Source organism: Thamnophis sirtalis, unplaced genomic scaffold (assembly GCF_051295495.1).
Source record: "Thamnophis sirtalis isolate CommonGarterSnake01/CBP01778 unplaced genomic scaffold, rThaSir2_p1.2 scaffold_6, whole genome shotgun sequence".
In the NCBI taxonomy this organism is placed as follows: domain Eukaryota; kingdom Metazoa; phylum Chordata; class Lepidosauria; order Squamata; family Natricidae; genus Thamnophis; species Thamnophis sirtalis.
Genome location: NW_028261386.1, coordinates 77,048,823 through 77,070,944, shown reverse-complemented (window position 1 = coordinate 77,070,944; position 22,122 = coordinate 77,048,823). Strand labels below are relative to the sequence as shown.

The 22,122-nt window shown below is 45.5% G+C and overlaps 1 protein-coding gene across 1 annotated transcript; it reads right to left on the bottom strand.

Annotated features, from left to right (window-relative positions):
* Positions 1-5,109: 5,109 nt before the first annotated feature.
* On the bottom strand, positions 5,110-6,054 carry LOC148045037 (mas-related G protein-coupled receptor member D-like). Its single transcript, XM_087719012.1, has one exon. The coding sequence runs from the start codon at positions 6,052-6,054 to the stop codon at positions 5,110-5,112; it is 945 nt and encodes a 314-aa protein (XP_087575138.1).
* Positions 6,055-22,122: the final 16,068 nt, after the last annotated feature.

The following is a 22,122-nucleotide window of genomic DNA, read 5'->3' as shown; positions in this document are numbered from 1 at the left end:
ACATATCCAAGAGAGGGGAGGTTACCAAGGAAGTAGACAAGGAAAGGGGAATGTTGAGAAAAAGTTGAAAACGGGGATCAGAAGGTAAATGACAAGACACAAACCAATCGACCAAGGAAAGTTGTAAGACATCAGATGTAGCCAAGAGGGGTTCCCACACAGTAAGAGAAATGGGGACATACAAACCAGCAAGATCAAAACCAATAAGGCATTTAGCTCGAAATCGAGCCTTATTTATTAAAAGAGCCATCAAATGAGGCTGGAAACTGATGGACTTACGTAGGGTATGAGGGAGGTGTAACCATTCTACAATGTAAACTTTTTTGTCGTGGCATTGTATAAGCACCCCAGTGGGTAACGGAGGAGTAGCAAAGATTGCCAATGAGAGTGGGTGGTCTGGTAGAGCTCGATCCATCCAACGGGTGGTCATTGCCTCATTTATTAAACTAAACACTTGCTCCTGGGCCGGAGTAAGAATTACAATAGAAGAGGGGCCTAAAGGTCCCTTTAATGCCATAAATAATGGAGCTAATTGCGTGGTGGTAAGAGCCAAAAAGGGTCTTACAAAATTTATGGTGCCTAAAATTTGCTGCAAGGCAACCAAAGTCAAAGGCGAGGGTATTTTGATGGAGGGTACTACTGGAGATGAGTACGAGGCCAAAACCTTATGGCCTAAGTAGGAAAAAGGTTCATGGGTCTGAATCTTGTCTGGGGCTACTTGAAGACCAAACATGGCAATAATGTAACAAGCTCCGATAGCACAAGTTGTACTGTACCCTTTGGGCCAGGAGCTGCAACCAAAATGCCATCCATATAATGGTAAACCAAAAAGGTAGGATGAGATTTACGGAAAGGTTGTAATGCAAAATCCACAAAAGCCTGACACATAGTAGGGCTATTAAGCATTCCCTTTTGTACTCGGACTCAAACACCACATACTGGGTTCCATTAAGCAACATCAGAGCCAAATCTTTCCAATCCTGCGGTAGCAGTTGATAGGCACCCGCTAGAGAATTAAGAAGTCCTCTGGAGTAGTGACTGGTAATTCCATAACCCTTTACCACAGTTTTTAATTCTTTAATCATTACCAGAGGCACGGGTTCCCAGTCAAAAACAATACCTGCTTGTGTATTTTGGTATGTGACTGGAAACAACTCAGTATCCTGCAAATCGGAGGTGTCTAAACGTCCTTCTTTCATTGCTTTTTGATAAGCTCCTCTAATAATTCCTGGCTGTTGGGCGTGGCCAGAGGGGCTGTCAGCAGTAATCTGACAGCACGTGGGTTGGGAAAGACCCTCAGGAGCCGTGGGTTGGCAAAAGCGTATGTCTGGAGCAGGAGTTGTTAACATAACAGACATTGTTGGATAAGGAGGTGGATTCAACAATGGCTGATGAGGGGATTCAGCATGTGTCTGAATCAATGTATAGGCAATTTTCCACAGACAAAGAACATCTGGGGGAGCCCTCGGAACTTGGTGGAGGACTGCGCCAATTTTCCTCCATGTGTCGGCTTTTAAGGAGCCATGTTCCGGATAAGATTGACAGTTAGCCCAAACATAAGCAAGCAATTTGACAGCCTCTGATTTAGAGAGAGGCTTGGTAGTTTTTCTGTCTTGGGTGCTTAAATATTTCTTCCTGCCTAATTGCCTAAGCTTTTCAACATAAACTTTCTGAGCTGCAGACATTCTACCCCCCATACTTACGAATTAAAGTCAGTCGCCAGCGACGTCGTTGGGTGCACCGAGCCTATTCCAGGTGGTAAGCAGAAGGTTAGCAGGGACGTATCCGTTGGCACAGGATCACATCGGGGTCACCATGTGTGGTGGTCTCTCATGAGGAATAAGACACTCAGGCAAGATGTCTCAGGATGAGAGCTCAGAACAGAGTCCGAAAACTCCCTTTTATTCTTATTACACTCATTAGCATACAATGTTATCACTTAGGGCCAGAACTGCCTATGGCCAGTTATTTTTAGGATTCATTCATCCTGTTTTCCACATTCCCATGCGCTTTCATTGTTTCATGTACACTATGGGACATCCTGTGGGAGCAGGTCTCTGCACTTATTCCCACACCCCTCAGATTACAGAACAGAATACAAGTTCTCTAACTCTACTTTAGTAGCCATCTCAGACTCATTTAAAAACCAACAAGCTAAGTCCTCTCCTATCCCAGTTTACTGGGCAATTAGAATTAAAACCTGGGCAATTAGAATTACAACCACAGTTCTTGCCCCCTTATCAGATTGAAAATCATTGATGGCTGGAGACAAAGTGGCAAACCCAGGGGAGGAATCAAGCAGAGAATTATAGTCTAGAACAGAGTTTCCCAACACCTCTGGTTGTGTGGACCATCAGGGGTGTATGTGTGAAAGCAATAGCACTTAGACTTATATACTGCTTCACAGTGCTTTATAGCCCACTCTAAGCAGTTTACAGAGTCAGCATATTGCCACCAACAATCTGGGTCCTCATTTTACCAACCTCGAGAGGATGGAAGGCTGAGTCAACTTTGAGCCTGGTGAGATTTGAACTGCCAGTTTGCAGCCGGCAGGAAGCAAAAGTAGCTTGCAGTACTGCATTCTAACCATTGAGCCACTGTGGCATGTGATGGTTCCATGCAAGCAGTGGGCAAGAGCATGTGTGCGTGCAGTCTTGTTTTTGCAAGTTGGGGGCATGCACACTCCCTAGTGTAAAGGGAGCACACACACACTTGCTCACCTGCTACTTGCACAAGTGGGGATGTGCGCGTTCGTCCGCCATTTCCACAGCCTGGTTCCTAACTTCTCAAGGCCCGATAGTGGGCTGGGGCTTGGGGATCCCTGATCTAGAGTCCTTGCACAGGCACAAGAGGGTGAAGTCCAACTTATCTAGACTTACCCAGATGCAAACAATCAGTTGGAGGAGATTCCCGCACATAGGCCTAAGTAATAAGTTTGAACTTGACATTGATAGTTGTAATTGTATATCTGGCTATCATTGAAGATGAGGTAAAGAAATGTTGCATAGGAAATGATCTAACAAGAGAGGGTGAACCCCAATGGATTAATGGTCAGAGGAAGAAGCAAATAAGACCGGGCCTAATTGATCAGGGGGTTAAAAGTGGCAGGGGTAATTTTGTACCTTCAGACTTGCAAGATTCTGTTAATGTAGCCTTTACAATCGCCCAGCCAGCTGGGGGATTCTGGGAATTGAAGTCCACAGGACTTAAAGTCGCCAAGGATGAGAAACACTGCTTTACAATAAAAGCAGACTTAGATGATCTTGTTATTTCTTGTCTTGTTTGTCTGAGTAGGCAGACAATAGCTCAATTTACAACATTTTAGAATTAAAATTTTAGGTCACATATTTCATAAAGGAGATTCTATGGCAGCGGTTCCCAACCTTTTCAGCAACAGGCATCGGTTGCATGGATGAAGATTTTTCTGCAGAGAGAGGGGCCAGAGTTTTGTATGCTGCCTGTATACCACAATGGGGCTTCACTTGTTTGTGTAGCCTGGTTGCCAGCATGCCATGGACCTGGGCTGTTCCATGGATCGGGGGTTGGGGGCCCCTATTCTATGGGATCACCTTGACAAACTTCTAGTTTATTACCATCCTGTATAAAGATCATTGTTTTATCATTTAAAGCTTCAGTTACCCTAATCCCTGCCAGGCACAGCTGTACCAGAGATGGTATTCAGCAGGTTCTAACCAGTTCTGGAGAACCAATAGCAGAAATTTTGAGTAGTACTGAGAACCGGTAAATGCCACCTCTGACAGAAGTGGGTTCCTACCAGTTGGATCAGTTTGGCCGAGTAGATATAACTCGGTTGGGCATGCCCATGAACCGGTTCTATCAGTGGCACCATAGGCACTATCTTTTTTTTTTCTGTGCATGCGCAGCAGCATTTTTATAGTACTGTGCATCCATGCATTGCATGCATCAAGTGCGCATTGTGCACATGAAGCACACATGGCTGCAGCGCATCCCTGAGGAAACTGGCAGTAGCGGCAGCAGGAACCCATCCTTGACCTCCGACTAGCCCCGTCTCCATCTATTCTCACCTCCCAAGTCCCAGGTGATCAGGAGGGAATGGAAATTTTACAGTATCCTTCCCCTGCCACTCCCACCAAGCCAGGCCCTCCAAGCCATGCCATGTCCACCCAGGCCACGCCCACAGGATCGGAATCCCATCACTGAACTGTACTATAATTTCCCCCCACTATTCATTCTAACATGAAATAGAGCCTTAAATATTTACTGCAAGTCCATCCATCTAAAATATAAGTGCTTTTGAGTGCTTTTTGATGTGTGGTCCCCGTGTTGTGAAATTGTCTAAGGAATTCTGTATTCATAAAACATTTCCTATACTACAAGGGTATATGCTGTTTTATCTCAATCCACTCTTGAGGAGCAATGACTTTCTACCAGATGGTGTATTGATTAATGCCTTATCAACCGTGTAATAGACAGAACAAAGAGCATTAAAGTGTTGCAGATTCAAGTGTGTTTTAGTGTACTCAATAAATAATTCTTAACTGAATTAATGAAGAAATTGAATTCACCGAATAAGGATTCTCCTCTCTTCTCTTCTGTTCCATTCCCTGGCATTACCATGCACAGTAGTATTCTTAGTGTTTCTATGTTTTCAGAAAGACTTGATAGAGGTAGAATCTTCTTTGTGTTCTCTTTGTCATTCTTTTTCTTGTACCATAGATATAGAAAACACACACTTATTTGTATAGCCATTTCCTATTCGTAGGAGAAACTAATCCAGCTTCAGAGGCCACACATGATGAAATGGTTCAGGTAAAGAGTGCTAGTTTTTTTTCCAGCAAAACAATATGAATAGTCCATGTTATATGTAGTTTTCATTTTTATGTGTACTTTTTGATCGTGCTTTTTGAAGGCTTTTGCCCCCTAATAGAGCGGCCCTTACAAATATAAAATCTTAAAATCCCATTTTTAAAAAAATATGAGCTGATTCCCCTAAAGGCCTTAGGTAGTAAATAAGTTAGAAATAGCAAACAGTAAATGTATCTGTAATATGCATTTTTGGGGAAGAAAAAGTTCCATAGATATGTCTTTATATTATTTTTTCATTTTGATGTGCAAATTCCTTTGTGATCAGCTGTAGCTAACTGGTGTTGCCATGTCTGTGCTTTCTTTCTCGCTCAAAGCTCTCTCAAGCAACTTATACATGGGTTCTGTGTCTTTCTCTTTTTGCCGATTTCCAACGAAGAAATAGACCAAAGGGCTGATACAAGTCTTGATGGCTTCAAACAGCATAGTGAGTTGATATATATACGTTCGATGAAATAAGATAACCCAATAGCTTAAAAAATTAAGAATTTGAAATGTAAAAATACAAATAAGAGAAAGGACAACCATAATTATGAGGGTGATATCAAGTCTTGATTCAATCCTTTGCTTTGCTCTTCTGATAAAAAGGTTCAAAGCAGAAAAGGACATGATGGGAAACAAAAACACAAGCCGAACAATAGCTTCAAATATAAATACCCCGTTACATAAAGGGCCTGAGTTGATTGAAAAGAATTGTGTGTAGCAGGAAACATATGTTATCAGGGCCACTAGGAAGGACCAGAACCATATTATGCCGCACACATTCCTGGTGGAAACCTTTGGACGGTGCTGTTGATAATAGAGTGGGAAAGAGACCTTGAAATACCTTTCAAAGCATATAACAGTTAATAAAAAAATGCTGGCCTTGCTTGAAAATGAATACATAAGCTCCATTGAACGTGAAAAATGATAATTGAGAATAAGTGGAGTCAGAAATAAAGAAAACACTATAACATAGTAAGCAGCCACAATAAAATCAGCTACAATCATATTGAGAAAATAAGTTATGAATGTTGTCTTCTTCACCTTGCTGCAGAGAAGCCAAAGGAAAGTTGCATTCCCAACCAATCCACAGAAACAGATTGCAATGGATAAGGCTGCCATCATTTCTAGGAAAAAACTTTTGCTTCCAATCTGTAGCCAATTATTTAGCCCTGTGCGATTTGTTTTCATTGTAATAGTGTGGAAAGAGGTCATTGCTTCCTTCATCTTGCCAATGTCAGTGTTCAATAATTATTCTCAATCTGTCAAAATTAAACACAATACTCATTATTAAGCCTTCCACATATATTACAGAAGTAAGAAACACTAAAAAGTATCCCTTGTCTGGCAATAATACTAGTGTTATCATTGTGTTTCTTTCACACAGATTTATTGTAAGCCAAGAAGTGCTAACTGGAATATATACTGACATACAGTCTGTTTTCTGGGAATCAGAAAATATGTTTATATTGATATTTTAATAGGACCTAGGGGAGGGTGTCAAGTTCGATTTCATTGAGGACTGCATCAGTATTGTTTTTCACCTTGGGGGGTGTGGGGGCATGGCCGGGGTATGGGGATGGCCAACTTGACGTCACTTGTGTCTGGGGTACCTGTGGTGGCCCAGGCGGTGTTGAAGGAATTCATTTTCATTGGCAGAGGGCTGCAGGAGGATGTTGTGGCTGAAAATGAGGTGGAGAGGGTATGTATGCCCCCACGAGCTCTGTTTTCACTGGCAGAGGACTAGAGGAGACTTGCACTGTATCTTGTGTTAAGCTGGAAGGAATTGTAAGGCCCTGGTGGGAACAAGTATCCAAGACAGGGAGAAGGAAACAGTGGCCACCAGATTCAAACTGTGAGGCCAGAAAAAGGCAGAATGATTCTGGAAATTTTTCCGGGCGCAGGAGTTTCTGGAGGAGAGACTATTCTAGAGGGAATGTACTTCCTTTGCCATCTCTTCTGTCAAGTTACGCATTTATTTCTGTGCCTTGGAGACCCCCAACTCCGACATTGCAAACCAGACTTGCTTTTGGAAAGAGGTCGGAAGGGACAGATATATGCATATTATAGTTACTGATTTGGTGTTCTCAGGAGAAAAGTAAAACATAAAAAAATAAAACAACATCTTACTGCAACTGGTCTACATGGTGTGACCCTTGTATTCTGAGTATTCAGAAGCTACAACTGTACAGAATACAGCGGCACAGACAGTTCTGGATGTCGTTAAAGTGGTAAATGTAACACCCACTATTATGTGAGCTGCACTACTTTATTTCCAAGTCCAATTCAAGGTGTTGATTATCATGCTTAAAGCCCTTCATGGTACGGGGCCAGGTTATTTAAGGAACTGTGGGATTGGTTTGCCCTACTCACTACATCAGATGAGCCCTTCACTGTACTCCTATTGGCCAGGGAATTTCAGCTAGCAGGGTCAAGGAGAAAAGCCATCTCTGCTGTAACCCATGATCTCTGGAACATCTTCCCACTGGAGGTGAGATCCGCCTCCACCCTTTTGGCCTTCTGGAAGGTCCTTAAACATGGCTTTGCAGGTTAGCCTGAGGCCCCAGTGGGGTTGCAATATACCTGAGCTTGATGGTTGAGTGAGAGTCAAAAGGTCTGCGCTGTACCATTCATGCTGTTGGTCTTCAACATTTATTTAACTGTTGTTAATTTTAATGCTTTTAATGTATTTATGCTTTTATGCCATTGTAAGCTGCCTAGAGCAGCAGTCCCCAACCTTCCCAGCAACATAGACAGGTAGTGACCGTGGGGTGGAGCACAGGTGGTATTCAGCAGGTTCTGACCAGTTCTGGAGAACCGGTAGTGGAAATTTTGAGTAGTTTGGAGAACCGGTAAATACCACCTCTGACTGGCCCTGCCCCCCATCTATTCTCTGCCTCCCGAGTCCCAGTTGATCAGGAGGGAATGGAGATTTTGTATTATCCTTCCCCTGGATTGAGGAGGGAATGGAGATTTTACAGTATCCTTCCCTGCCATGCCCACCAAGCCATGTCAAACCCACCAAGCCACACCATGCCCACTAAACCACGCCCATAGAACCTATGGTAAAAAAATTGAATCCCACCACTGGGATGGAGGGGAGGGGATGGTTTCGCACAGACAATCTATTCCCATGGATAAATGAAGCATTATTCACTCGCCTGCTGCTTGCCCGTACCAGTTCCCAATGTGCTACAGACTGGTACGGGGTTGGGTACCTCTGGCCTAGAGTCACTTTGGTTAGTGAGGCAGGGTGGCATAAATATTTAATAAATAAATAAATAAATAAATAAATAAATAAATAAAACGACTAATTCTCCAAAAGGATGAACTTGGCAACATCCCAGGATGCCTGCTGAAGAGAAAAAGTCATTGTTGGAATTACCTCCATGAATCCTCTCCTTTCTTCTTCTTCTTTTCAACTTTGCTTCTATCGTCTTTATATTCTTCTCAAAAGATTGATACCCAACAAGGTCTGGACAGTTTTGGTTCCAGTACAGCCGAGGAATATGAGAACCTTATGATCTCACAGTGGTTCTTACTTCCACTATGATGACATTCTCAAAGTTATCACTAATCTATTGGCTGGGGTCTTGGAGGTCAATAGGTTTCAGAAAATGTTCAGAAATTAATAATGAGATGGGGTAAAAATTGCTTGCTGGGACTTTCTTGTCTGATTCTACAGTATACAGTCACCTTATTTAGTGTAAATTGTACTATTACATTAATATCCTACCTTTCCTCCTGGAGTTTGAGCTCTAGATCAGAGGTGGGCAGCTGTGGCCTTTTATGACCTGCTGATTTCAACTCCCATGGGTCAGGAATCTGGGAATTGAAGTCCACAGATCATAAAGGGTTCCAGGTTGCCTACCTCTGCTCTAAATAATACTCTTGCCTCTTATTAATCTCCAAAACAACCCTGTAGAGTAAATTGGCTGAAAGATACCAGGTGAAAGATACCAAACTCACTAGTGAGTTTCCAAGGTAGAGTGGATTTGAACTAAATGTCTCAAATCCTACTGCATTTTGTGGTCCATTTTGTGCATTTAGAGCCAAGGTAGCGCAGTGGTTAAATGCAGCACTGCAGGCTACTGCTAGATCAGCAGGTCAGCGGTTCAAATCTCACCGGCTCAGGGTTGACTCAGCCTTCCATCCTTCCGAGGTGGGTAAAATGAGGACCCAGATTGTTGGGGGCAATATGCTGACTCTCTGTAAACCACTTAGAGAGGCCTGAAAGGCCTATGAAGCGGTATATAAGTCTACTGTTATTGCTATTGCTATTGCTATTGGTCCAACTTCAGTAGGGTGACCAAATGTCCTGCATCTGGCGGGACAGGCACGCCTTTTCATAATTTTTCCCGCATCCCGGGCCGTTCTCAAAGACCCCTGCTTTATTTTGGTGCTCGCTGGCTCCCCTGCCCATTAGCTGCCGCTTGCTTGCTCGTTCCGTTCCCCCATCTATTATATCTACACTAAAAATCTAAGCCACCCCAGCCTGCCGCTCACTGATTGGCCTGGACTCCAGCCAATCAGTGAGCTGGCTGGGATGGAAAACTTTAAGCACGCCGCGTGAGTCGTGACTCTCACGAGTCTCCATTTCATTTCGCCTTCGCTGTTTGCTTTTGCTGCACTGCCCTGGTGAGTAACTCCGGCAGTGCCGGTGAGAATCGGGAGGCTTCACTGCTTCGGGTGGGCGGCAGTGGCCTTTAGCAAGGGAAGGGAAGGCCTTCCCTTGCGAGCTACTCATGAGAGGAACTCGGGGGGGGGGGGAGACCGGATTTTGGAAGCTGGGTGTGTGTGGAAGGCGGGGGTGCGGGGGGAGGAAGGAAAATGCAGAGAAACATTGTTCTAGCGAAAACCCAGTCGCCAGCTCTGTTTGCTAGAGTAATGTTGTTTCTCCGCTGCTGGTCTCTGCATTTTCCTTCCTGCCCCCGCATCCCCGCCTTCCACACACACCCAGCTTCCAAAATCTGGGGAGTTGCAGGGAGGGACAGGAGGTCATAGGAAGTGCCATTTTTGAGGAAAGCGCTTGGCCGCCCCATTAGCCACAGCCCCAGATGGAGAAGTGGAGCCCAAGCTTTCATTGCTGTCCCTGCCAGTCACAGCGGGGTGCACCGAGTGACTTGGCAGCTCATGCTGCAATGCCGGCAACCCCTGCTGCCCCCTCCCAATTCTGCCGCCCGGCCCAGTGCATAGCCGCCAGCTCCACCTCTGCGGCTGCCCAGGCAAAGCGAATTCCACATGTGGACGTGGAGATGGACCTCTCACCTAGGGAGGCCATGGGCTGGCAGTAGCCGCTGCGGGCTGGCTTCCCCCCCACCCCGCCTCCTCCACTAGCCTTTGTTCCTCCACAGTAGGGTGGCTGGGGGGAGGAGACGGCCCTCCTCTCCTTCTCCCCCTTTGCGGAGTTGGGCGGGCCGTCCTGAGAAGGACTACCACTTTCTGAACTGTCTGCATCAGATTTAAATCAATTTTACCATCTTCTGCTCCCAAGCCTCTCAGAAATGTAATTTTAAAGTGGACAATGCAAGGAGCTCCCACTGCATGCTGGGAGATGTAGTTCTGCAAACATCGAAGTCTCTGGATGGACGTCGTTTCCCGGCAGCCTTTTCGGCGCGCCCCATTCAAAACGGTGGCAGTTGGTTGAGTGCTCTTGTACGGTAGCGGGCTAGTTTGCAGGCATCTTGAGATTTCTCTGGCAGTTTACTATGGATTCCAACATTTACAAGTGCCTTCAGCCTGGCTTATCAATTAATATTGAGCACAGCAATTGTGAGTGCCGAGAGGAGAAAGGTGATTTGCTTCGGGGCGTCTTTTGCCTCCTTCCGTAGCACTGGTGTTCTCTGGAGGCTACACGAGATTAATGCTCAGTGCGTTATTATCGCTTTCCTGCAGATTCGTATGTCTGTAATGCAGAAGGATGGTGGCCAGGCTAAATTCCAGTCTCTTTTCTCCTGTTCTTCGGGACAGAAGAATTGTCAAAGAAGCAAGTTAAAGTCGGGCTATTCTGCCCTTTTGCTTAATGTTACTCACTGGGACTAGCTAGCGGGGCTGAGCATGTGCTGAGCAGTACCTCCATGTGGTCTCGCTCCTTGATGCTTTTTTAGAACAGGAATGGGACTTCTTTTGATGAGCACGGAGTGACTGATGGTAGTTTGTGCCAGCCGCGGCTGCTCAAACTAGTGTCAGTTGCCCCCATGTTCAGCAAAGCAAGCCCGCTGGCGGCGCCTGTGCTGTGGTGGGAAGCGAGCTGCGGGTCCCCCGCCGCCACCTTCTTTACATCCGCCTCTTCCAGAGCCCAGGGTGGCTGTCAGGGTGCTGGCGGCGGAGCAGATGCATCCAGTTTGTTACTGCTCCTAGGGATCAAGATGGACAAGCAGGCTGGCCCCAAACACAACAACGCGCTGCTCTTGCCGCCATCTCCGGGTGGGAAGCAACCACGCCTGTGCTGCGTCTGTGCTGCAGTGGGAAGCGAGTCCGCGATGCGTGGTTGCTTTCCACCTGGAGGTGGCGGCAAGAGCAGCGTGTTGTTGTTGTTGTTGTTGTTGAAGATGCCGGGGCCAGCCTGCTCGTCCATGGCTGGAGCCGTTGTCATGGGTGGAAGGGACCTTCCATTCTTCCTCCGCACCTCACCCGAGCGGTTGTTACAGTCGCTGCCGACGTCCGACGTCCACCACCGCCGCTTCCCTCGTCCATCTCGATCCCTGGAAGCAGTAACAAACTGGGCGCATCTGCTCCGCTGTCAGCGCCCTGACAGCCACCCCTGCTGGCGGCTACCAGGCCTCACTGGAGTCAATTGCAAAACCGCGTTCAGCGCTTTGAGGACCTGAGGCATCTTGGGAAATGCAGTTCCCTATCGGAAAGAATGGAGTAGCTGCGGATTTATAACAACAACAGAAGATAATAACTTGGTGCTTCGCAGGTTACGAAAATCTCAAGTTTGATTTGCACACTGTTTTTTAAAAGTTAGATAAAGAAATTATGCTGTGAAAGCGACTAGAAAGCTGCCCCCTCCCCTTCCTGTGTGCGAGAAAGGGAAGGAGAGGAAGGAAGGAGGGAGGGGGGAAGGAAAAGAAGAAGGGGGAGAAGATGGAAGGAGAAAAGATGGATGGAAGGAGAAAGAATGGAAGGAGAAGGAGGAAGATGGAAGAAAGGAAGAAAAAGAAGAAGGGAGGCAGAAAAGAGGGAAGGAGGTAGGAAGAAAAGGGGTAGAGAGGGAAGAGAGGGAAAGAGCAGAAAGACAAAGAGGATGAAGTTGATAGGCAAGAGGAAGGAGGAAGGAAGGAAGAAAGAAAAGGAGGGAGAGAGGAAAGACGAAAAGATGGAACTAGAAAGGAAAGAAGGGAGGGAGGGAGGAAAGGGGAAGACAAGGAAAGAGCAGAAAGACAGAGAAGGTGAAGGTAGATAGGCAGAACGAAGGAAGAAGGAAGAAATAGGAAAGGATGGAAGGAGGAAGGAACAGAAGCGAAGAGGAAGAGAGAAATGGAAAGAGCAGAAAGACAGAGAAGGTAGATAGGCAAAAGAAATGAAGCTGAAAGAATGGAAGGAGGAAGGAAGAGAAAAGGAGGAAGGGAGTGAGTGAGGAAAGAGGAGAGGATGGAAGGAGAAAGGAAGGAAGAGAGGGAAAGAGCAGAAGACGGATAAGGTGAAGGTAGATAAGCAAGAGGAATGAAGGAAGAAGTGAGGTGTCTCGAGGAGGGGGGAAAACATTTAGTGACCAAAGTTACAATGGCATTGAAAAAAGTGACTGATGACCATTTTTCACACTTAGCGACCGTTGCGACCATTTTTCACACTTAGCGATTGTTGCAGCATCCTCATGGTCACGTGATCAAAATTTTGTTTGGCAACAGATTCGTATTTATGCTGGTTTCAGTGTCCTGGGGTGACCTTTTGACAAAATATAAATTTTTTAATCAAGCCCCCCCCCCGTCAATGGTGTCCCTCTTTACCAATCTGAAAATCTGGTCACCTTAAACTTCAGGAACAAGGATGAATGCCAGAGCATTTGACACATGTGTTTACAGATGTGCTGAATGCAACCGCATGCCAAAATTTGAAGATCCTGAATGAAGCCCTCACCAGCTTAGTTGTTAATAATTGCTATTTTAACTCTTGCCTTCCCAGCATATTTTCCAGAACAAATTATTCCTCTTTGCTGCAATATTTAGACATTTTATAGGATAGTGATGATAATTTCAGATAAATGAAATAAAGTCTTCTATAATATGGACTTAAAATCAGATGTGATATTCAGCAGGTTCTGACCAGTTCTGGAGAACCAGAACTGTGGAATTTTTGAGTAGTTCAGAGTATATACCACCTCTGACTGGTCCCGCCCCCATCTATTCTCTGCCTCCCGAATCCCAGCTGATCAGGAGGGAATGTAGATTTTGAAGTAACCTTCCCCTGGACTGGGGAGGGAATGGAGATTATACAGTATCCCTCACCTGCCACATCCACAAGGCCAGGCCCACCAAGCCATGCCATGTCCACCCAAGCCACACCCACAGGATCAGTAGTAAAAAAAATTGAATCCCACCACTGAACTGAAACATAATTCCCCCCCAAACACACACCACTCATTCTAACATGTGATAGAGCCTAAAATGTTTACTGCAGGTCCATCCATCTAAGATATAATTGAAGCCTTTTTGATGTGTGGTCCCCGTATTGCAGTGACGTGCGGTGATGTTAATACCTGGTGAGGCTCAGCTGGGCATCCTTTTGCTAAGCAGCTCAGCAAGGCAGCAGTCGGCCTCGGTGGGGGGGGGATTTGCATCGCGGGAGCAGCCAAGTGCCCAGGTCTGCAGCAAAGGTGATTGGAGGCTCCCGTGATGCAAAGTGCCCCAACGCCCCTGATGCCGCCGTCCACATGCTGCCCCAGGGCCGCTCCGGGCCGCCGGCCGCTGGCACACGCTCCTGCGAGAGCCTCTGCGCAACGCCGGGAGGCCGCGGAGAAGCTTCGCTCCGCTTCTCACCCAGCCTTCCCCCAGAGGCGATCCAGGACTTCCAGCGGCGGAGCCTGGAGAAGCAGACCGGGGCAGTGGGCGGGCGGCAGCGGCGGGTCACTTTGCATCGAGCGAGCCGCCAAGCGCCCAGGTCTGCAGCAAAGAGCGAGCCTCCTCCTTCTCCCCCACTCCTCTCTCCTCTGAAGCACGCTCTCCGAAATAACCCGCCCAACGTAAGCGTGCTCAAGAAGACATGATTGGCTGCTTCCAGATCAGGAGGCGGGAGAATTAGTGCCTCTTTTCCATCTGAACTTTTTTGCCTTTTAACTCTTTCTTAACTTTTAGAAGGCGAAAAATTCCTTATGGAAAAGAGGCCCCGAGTTCTCTCGCCTCCTGCTTTGGTTAACACTAAGCAGACACCAAGCCACTGTGACCTGGAATCTGGTAGCAACTATCTTGGCTTTAATTATTTAAAAAAAATATTTAAATTTCTTTCTTTTTCCTGAGGAGAGTGGTGAGGCTCCGCCTCCCTTGCCTCTAGTGACTGCACGTCCCTGCCGTGTTGTGAAATTGTCTAAGGAATTCTGTATTCATAAAACATTTCCTATACTACAAGAATTTATTGAATAAGGATTCTCCTCTCTTCTCTTCCGTTCCATTCCCTGGCATTACCATGCACAGTAGTATTCTTAGTCTTTCTATCTTTTCAGAAAGACCTGATAGATGTAGAATCTTCTTTGTGTTCTCTTTGTCATTCTTTTTCTTGTACCATAGATATAGAAAACACACACTTATTTGTATAGCCATTTCCTATTCGTAGGAGAAATTAATCCAACTTCAGAGGCCACACATGATGAAATGGTTCAGGTAAAGAGTGCTAGTTTTTTTTCCAGCAAAACAATATGAATCGTCCATGTTATATGTAGTTTTCATTTTTATGTGTACTTTTTGATCATGCTTTTTGAAGGCTTTTGCCCCCTAATTGAGTTCCTCTTACAAATATAAAATCTTAAAATCCCATTTTTAAAAAAATATGAGCTTATTCTCCTAAAGGCCTTAGGTAATAAATAAGTTAGAGATAGCAAACGGTAAATGTATCTGTAATATGCATTTTTGGGGAAGAAAAAGTTCCATAGATATGTCTTTATATATTCTTTTCATTTCGGAAGTCCAAATTCCTTTGTGACCAGCTGTAGCTAACTGGTGTTTACAGTGTCTGTGCTTTCTTTCTCGCTCAAAGCTCTCTCAAGCAACTTATACATGGGTTCTGTGTCTTTCTCTTTTTGCCGATTTCCAACGAAGAAATAGATCAAAGGGCTGATACAGATCATGATGGATTCAAACAGCATAGTGAGTTGATATACATACGTTCCATGAAATAACATAACCCAATAGCTTAAAAAATTAAGAATTCGAAATGTAATAATACAAATAAGAGAAAGGGCAACCATAATTATGAGGGTGATATCAAGTCTTGATTCGATCCTTTGCTTTGCTCTTCTGATAAAAAGGTTGAAAGCAGAAAAGGACATGATGGGAACCAAAAACACGAGCTGAACAATACTTTTAAATATTAATGCCCCATTACATAAAGAGCCAGAAAGGTTGATTGAAAACAATAGTTGGTAGCAGGAAACATATATTATCAGGGCCACTAGGAAAGACCAGAACCATATTATGCCGCACACCTTCATGGTGGAAACCTTTGGACGGTACCTTTGATAATAGAGTGGGAAAGAGACCTTGAAATACCTTTCAAAGCATATAACAGTTAATAAAAAAATGCTGGCATGGCTTGACAATAAATACATATTCTCCAGTGCACGTGAAAAATGATAATTGAGATTATATGATGTCACAAATACAGAAAACACTATAACATAGTAAACAGCCACAATAAAATCGGCTACAATCATATTGAGAAAATAAGTTATGAATGTTGTCTTCTTCACTTTGCTGCAGAGAAGCCAAAAGACAGTTGCATTCCCAACCAATCCACAGAAACAGATTGCAATGGATAAGGCTGCCATCATTTCTAGGAAAAAACTTTTGCTTCCAATTTGTAGCCAATTATTTAGCCCTGTGCGATTTGTATTCATTGTAATAGTGTGGAAAGATAAGGTCATTGCTTCCTTCATCTTGCCAATGTCAGTGTCAAATAATTATTCTCAATCTGTCAAAATTAAACAAATTCTCATTATTAAGCCTTCCACATATTTTACAGAAGTAAGAAACACTAAAAAGTATCCCTTGTCTGACAACGATACTAGTGTTATCATTGTGTTTCTTTCACACAAAATTTTTTCTAAGGCAAGAACTTCTAAATTGGAATATATGCTGACATACAGTCTATTTTCTGGGAGTCAGAAAATATGTTTATATTGATATTTTAATAGGACCTAGGGCAGGGGTGTCAAGCTTGATTTCATTGAGGACCACATCAGAGTCGTTTTTCACCTTGGGAAGTGTGGGGGCATGGCTGGGGGATGGGCATGGCCAGCTTGACATCGCTTGTGTCTGGGGTACCTGTGGTGGCCCAGGTGGGGCTGAAGGGATTAATTTTTATTGGCAGAGCACTGCAGGAGGATGTTGTGGCTAAAAATGAGGCCTGAGTGGGGTATGTATGCCCCCCATCCCGAGCTCTGTTTTCACTGGCAGAGGACTGCAGAAGACTGTCACAGCCAAACATGGGCCCTGGGGGGGGGCACGTGCAGCCCGCCCGAGCTCCATTTTTGCTGGAAGAGGCACTGTGTGCCAGTCCTTCGCTGTTTCAGTCCCGTGGGCCAGATCTAAGCACCTGACATCCCAGACCTAGGGTGTTATTCTCTCTTCTGGAAATGTCCTTCGGCTTATCCATGGCAATACTGTTAATAGCATAATGGTTTCCCTGGAAACACTACACTGGTATTGTCCTTTATCAAACCTATTTGCCAAAAACCTACTTCCAACTATGTGCAGAATGATACAAGAATACATTTTTATGCATTTTGGTCACCATCCCATTCTGAAACAAATTTAGTGATAACTGGATCGATATGGTCCATTGTCCATTTATTGTTAATTTCTTCTTAAAGACAGGAGATGCTAACATCTTTAAAGTATTGCCTCATTTATTTCTGTTATTCCCAACTAACATTTTGAGATTGAGACCCAATTAATATTTGGTTAAAGGGAACCTTGCACAAAAACCAGCCCTTTGGGACATCCCATTACCAGGGCAAGCATTTATGTTGAAAAAACAGCCATCCTCAGGAAACAAATGGCTTTATGAGAATGTTTACATTTAGGCACAGCAACCCGTACTCCAGGAGAACAGAGCCAGAATTCAATAGGACCTTGCACTGTATCTTGTGTTAAGCTGGAAGGAATTATAAGGCCCTGATGGGAACAAGGATCCAAGACAGGGAGGAGGAAACAGTGTTTCAAAGTTTCAAAGTTTAATAACATTTGTATGCCACCCAATCCTGTAGGACTCCAGGCAGCTAACAACTCAAATAAATCAAAAGGAATAGAAGGAAAGAAAAAATAGATTTAAAAACACACCATGCACTCCATTCCAACTGGAGCTGGACCATATTTTGGGGTCAACAGCCCCAGGCCTGCTGGAACAGTCAGGTTTTACTGGCCTTACAGAAGGCCGAGAGAGTGGGAAGGGTCCAGATCTCTGCTGGGAGATCATTCCACAAGGCCGGATCAGCTACAGAGAAAGACCTCCCCCGAGTAGTCGCCAACCAGCATTGCCCGGTCGACGGTACCCGAAGGAGGCCCAATCTTATAGGTCATTGGGAGGTATGTGGCAGGAGGCGGTCCCGTAGGTATCCAGGTCCTAAGCCATGTAGGGCTTTAAAGGTAACGACCAGCACCTTGAAGTGCATTCGGAGACCGATGGGAAGCCAATGCAGCTCCCGGAGACTAGGTGTAACATGGGTGTACCTAGGTACACCCGATATTGCTCACGTGGCTGCATTCTGGACTAATTGTAGTCTCCGAACCCTCTTCAGGGCCAGCCCCAAGTAAAGCACATTACAGTAATCAAGCCTAGAGGTGACGAGAGCATGAGTGATCCATCAGGCGCCTGGGGCGGAACCATTTAATCGGTTCCCCCTCCCTGCAGTGGGAGAGTAGTTTCAGAAAATGAAGCCTCAGTAGGAAGTGATCTGACCATGACAAGGGCAAGATCTTTATGCCCTTCAATTCCAGATCACCTCTCCACTGCCCCGAGAGAAACACAAGGTCAAGAGTGTGTCCCGCTGTATGAGTCGGACCCTGAATTACCTGGGTCAAGTCCATGGCTGTCATGGAAGCCATGAACTCCTGCACCCCATCAGAGCGTTCGCCGAGAGATGGCAGGTTAAAGTCCCACAGTACTAAAAGTCTGGGGAACTCAACTGCCAAACCAGCTACTGACTCCAGGAGCGAAGGCAGGGCTGTTCCAACGCAGCTGGGAGGTAGGTACGTTAACAACAAGGCCACTTGACCCCTAAGGTCCAGCTTCACCAGCAGGGACTCACACCTGACAGTCTCTAGAGCAGGGATCCTATGAGGTGCCAATGATTTTTGGATGACAACAGCCACTCCCCCACCCCTTCCATGGCCTCCAGATTCAAACTGTGAGGCCAGATTCAAACTGTGAGGCCACAAAAAGGCAGAATGATTCTGGAAATTCTGGAGTTTCTGGAGGAGAGACTATTCTAGAGGGAATGTACTTCCTTTGCCATCTTTTCTGTCAAGTTAGCCATTTGTTTCTGCACCTTGGAGACCCCCAACTCCATCATTGCAAACCAGACTTGCTTTTGGAAAGAGGTCAAAAGGGACAGATGTATGCATATTATAGTTACTGATTTGGTGTTCTCAGGAGAAAAGTAAAACATTTAAAAAAACATATTACTGCAACTGGTCTACATGGTGTGACCCTTGTATTCTGAGTATTCAGAAGCTACAACTGTACAGAATACAGTGGCACAGACAGTTCTGGATGTCGTTAAAGTGGTACATATAACACCCGCTATTATGTGAGCTGCACTGCTTTATTTCAGAGTCCAATTCAAGGTGTTGATTATCATGTTTAAAGCCCTTCATGGTACGGGGCCAGGTTATTTAAGGAACTGTGGGATTCGTTTGCCCTACACACTCCATCAGATGAGCCCTTCAATGGACTCCTATTGGCCGGGGAATTTCAGCTAGCAGGGTCAAGGAGAAAAGCCATCTCTGCTGTAACCCATGACCTCTGGAACATCTTCCCACTGGAGGTGAGATCCGCTTCCACCCTTTTGGCCTTCTGGAAGGTCCTTAAACATGGCTTTGCAGGTTAGCTTGAGGCCCTAGTGGGATTGCGGTATACCTGAGGTTTTTGGTTGAGTGAGAGTCAAAAGGTCTGCCCTGTACCATTCATGCTGTTGGTCTTCAACCTTTATTTAACTGTTGTTAATTTTAATGCTTTGAATGCTTTTTTATTTATACTTTTATGACATTGTAAGCTGCCTAGAACAGCAGTCCCCAACCTTCCCAGCAACATAGACTTGTAGTGACTGTGGGGTGGAGCACAGATGGTATTCAGCAGGTTCTGACCAGTTCTGGAGAACCGGTAGTGGAAATTTTGAGTAGTTCGGAGAACCAGTAAATACCACCTCTGACTGGCCCTGCCCCCCATCTATTCTCTACCTCCCGAGTCCCAGCTGATCAGGAGGGAATGGGGATTTTGCATTATCCTTCCCCTGGACTGAGGAGGGAATGGAAATTTTATAGTATCCTTCTCCTGCCATGCCCACGAAGCCACACCATGCCCACCAAACCACGCCCACAGAACCGGTAGTAAAAAAAATTGAATCCCACCACTGGGGGGAGGGGATGGTTTCGCACACACAACCTATTCCCATGGACAAATGGAGCATTATTTGCTCGTCCGCTGTTTGCACGTACCGGTTCCCAATGTGCTACAGACCAGTACCAGATAACAGACATGGGGTTGGGTACCACTGGTCTAGAGTCACTTTGGTTAGTGAGGCAGGTTGGCATAAAAATTTAATAAATAAATAAATAAATATATTAAATAAATAAATAAATAAATAAATAAAATGACTAATTCTCCAGAAGGATGAACTTGGCAACATTCCAGGATGCCTGCTGAAGAGAAAAAGTCATTGTTGGAATTACCTCCATGAATCTTCTCCTTTCTTCTTCTTCTTTTCAACTTTGCTTCTATCGTCTTTATATTCTTCTCAAAAGATTGATACCCAACAAGGCCTGGACAGCTTTGGTTCCAGTACAGCCAAGGAATATGAGAACCTTATGACCTCACAGTGGTTCTTACTTCCGCCATGATGACATTCTCAAAGTTATCACTAATCTATTGGCTGGGGGCTTGGAGGTCAATAGATTTCAGCGGTTGGCAGATGAGCTGGGCCTAAAAGACAAAATTTTAGCTTTCTGGGCAGTCCCCCCCTCCCATTATTTCATTAAAGTGTAGAAGTTTTTTTAACTGATGATGAGGGTGCAAAATAGAAGTGCCTCTGTATAATGTCTCGGTATTTTTGTATGTTGGTCTGATTGATTATAGACCACTATAAAAATAAAGTTAAACTTTGTCCTGGTTTCAGAAAATGTTCAGAAATTAATAATGAGATGGGGTAAAAATTGCTTGCTGGGACTTTCTTGTCTGATTCTACAGTATACAGTCACCTTATTCAGTCTAAAATGTACTATTACATTAATATCCTACCTTTCCTCCTGGAATTTCAGCTCTAGATCAGAGGTGGGCAGCTATGGCCTTTTATGACCTGCTGATTTTAACTCCCATGTTGGCTCAGGAATTCTGGGAATTGAAGTCCACAGATCATAAAGTGTTCCGGGTTGCCTACCTCTGCTCTAAATAATACTCTTGCCTCTTATTAATCTCCAAAACAACCCTGTAGAGTAAATTGGTTGAAAGATACCAGGTGAAAGATACCAAACTCACTAGTGAGTTTCCAAGGTAGAGTGGATTTGAACTAAATGTCTCAAATCCTATTGCATTTTGTGGTCCAACTTCAGGAACAAGGATGAATGCCAGAGCATTTGACACATGTGTTTACAGATGTGCTGAATGCAACCGGATGCCAAAATTTAAAGATCCTGAATGAAGCCCTCACTAGCTTAGTTGTTAATAATTGCTATTTTAACTCTTGCCTTCCCATCATATTTTCCAGAACAAATTATTCCTCTTTGCTGCAATATTTAGACATTTTATAGGATAGTGATGATAATTTCAGACAAACGAAATAAAGTCTTCTATAGTATGGACTTAAAATCAGATGTGATATTCAGCAGGTTCTGACCAGTTCTGGAGAACCAGAACTGGGGAATTTTTGAATAGTTCAGAGTAGATACCACCTCTGACTGGGCCCGCCCCCATCTATTCTCTGCCTCCCGAATCCCAGCTGATCAGGAGGGAATGTAGATTTTGAAGTAACATTCCCCTGGACTGGGGAGGGAATGGAGATTTTACAGTATCCTTCCCCTGCCACATCCACAAGGCCAGGCCCACCAAGCCATGCCATGTCCACCCAAGCCACACCCACAGGATCAGTAGTAAAAAAAATTGAATCCCACCACTGAACTGAAGCATAATCCCCTCCCCAACACACACCACTCATTCTAACATGTGATAGAGCCTAAAATGTTTACTGCAGGTCCATCCATCTAAGATATAATTGAAGCCTTTTTGATGTGTGGTCCCCGTGTTGCAGTGACGTGCGGTGATGTTTATACCTGGTGAGGCTCAGCTGGGCATCCTTTTGCTAAGCAGCTCAGCAAGGCAGCAGTCGGCCTCGGCGGGGGGGGGGATTTGCATCGCGGGAGCAAGCGCCCAGGTCTGCAGCAAAGGCGATTGGCGGCTCCCGTGATGCAAAGTGCCCCAACGCCCCTGATGCCGCCGTCCACGTGCTGCCCCAGCCTGCAGCCACTGCTTCTCCAAGCTCCACTGCTGGAAGTCCCGGATCGCCTCTGGGGGAAGGCTGGGTGAGAAGCAGAGCGAAGCTTCTCTGCAGCCTCCCGGTGCTGCGCAGAGGCTCTTACAGGAGAACGTGCCAGCGGCCGGTGGCCCGGAGCGGCCCCGGCTGCGAGACAAGGCAGCACTTAAAACAGCCGCTGCCTCTTGTCTCACAGCCAGGGCCGCTCCGGGCTGCCGGCCGCTGGCATGCGCTCCTGCGAGAGCCTCTGCGCAGCGCTGGGAGGCCGCGGAGAAGCTTCGCTCCGCTTCTCACCCAGCCTTCCCCCAGAGGCGATCCAGGACTTCCAGCAGCAGAGCCTGGAGAAGCAGACTGGGGCAGTGGGCGGGTGGCAGCGGCGGGTCACTTTGCATCGCGGG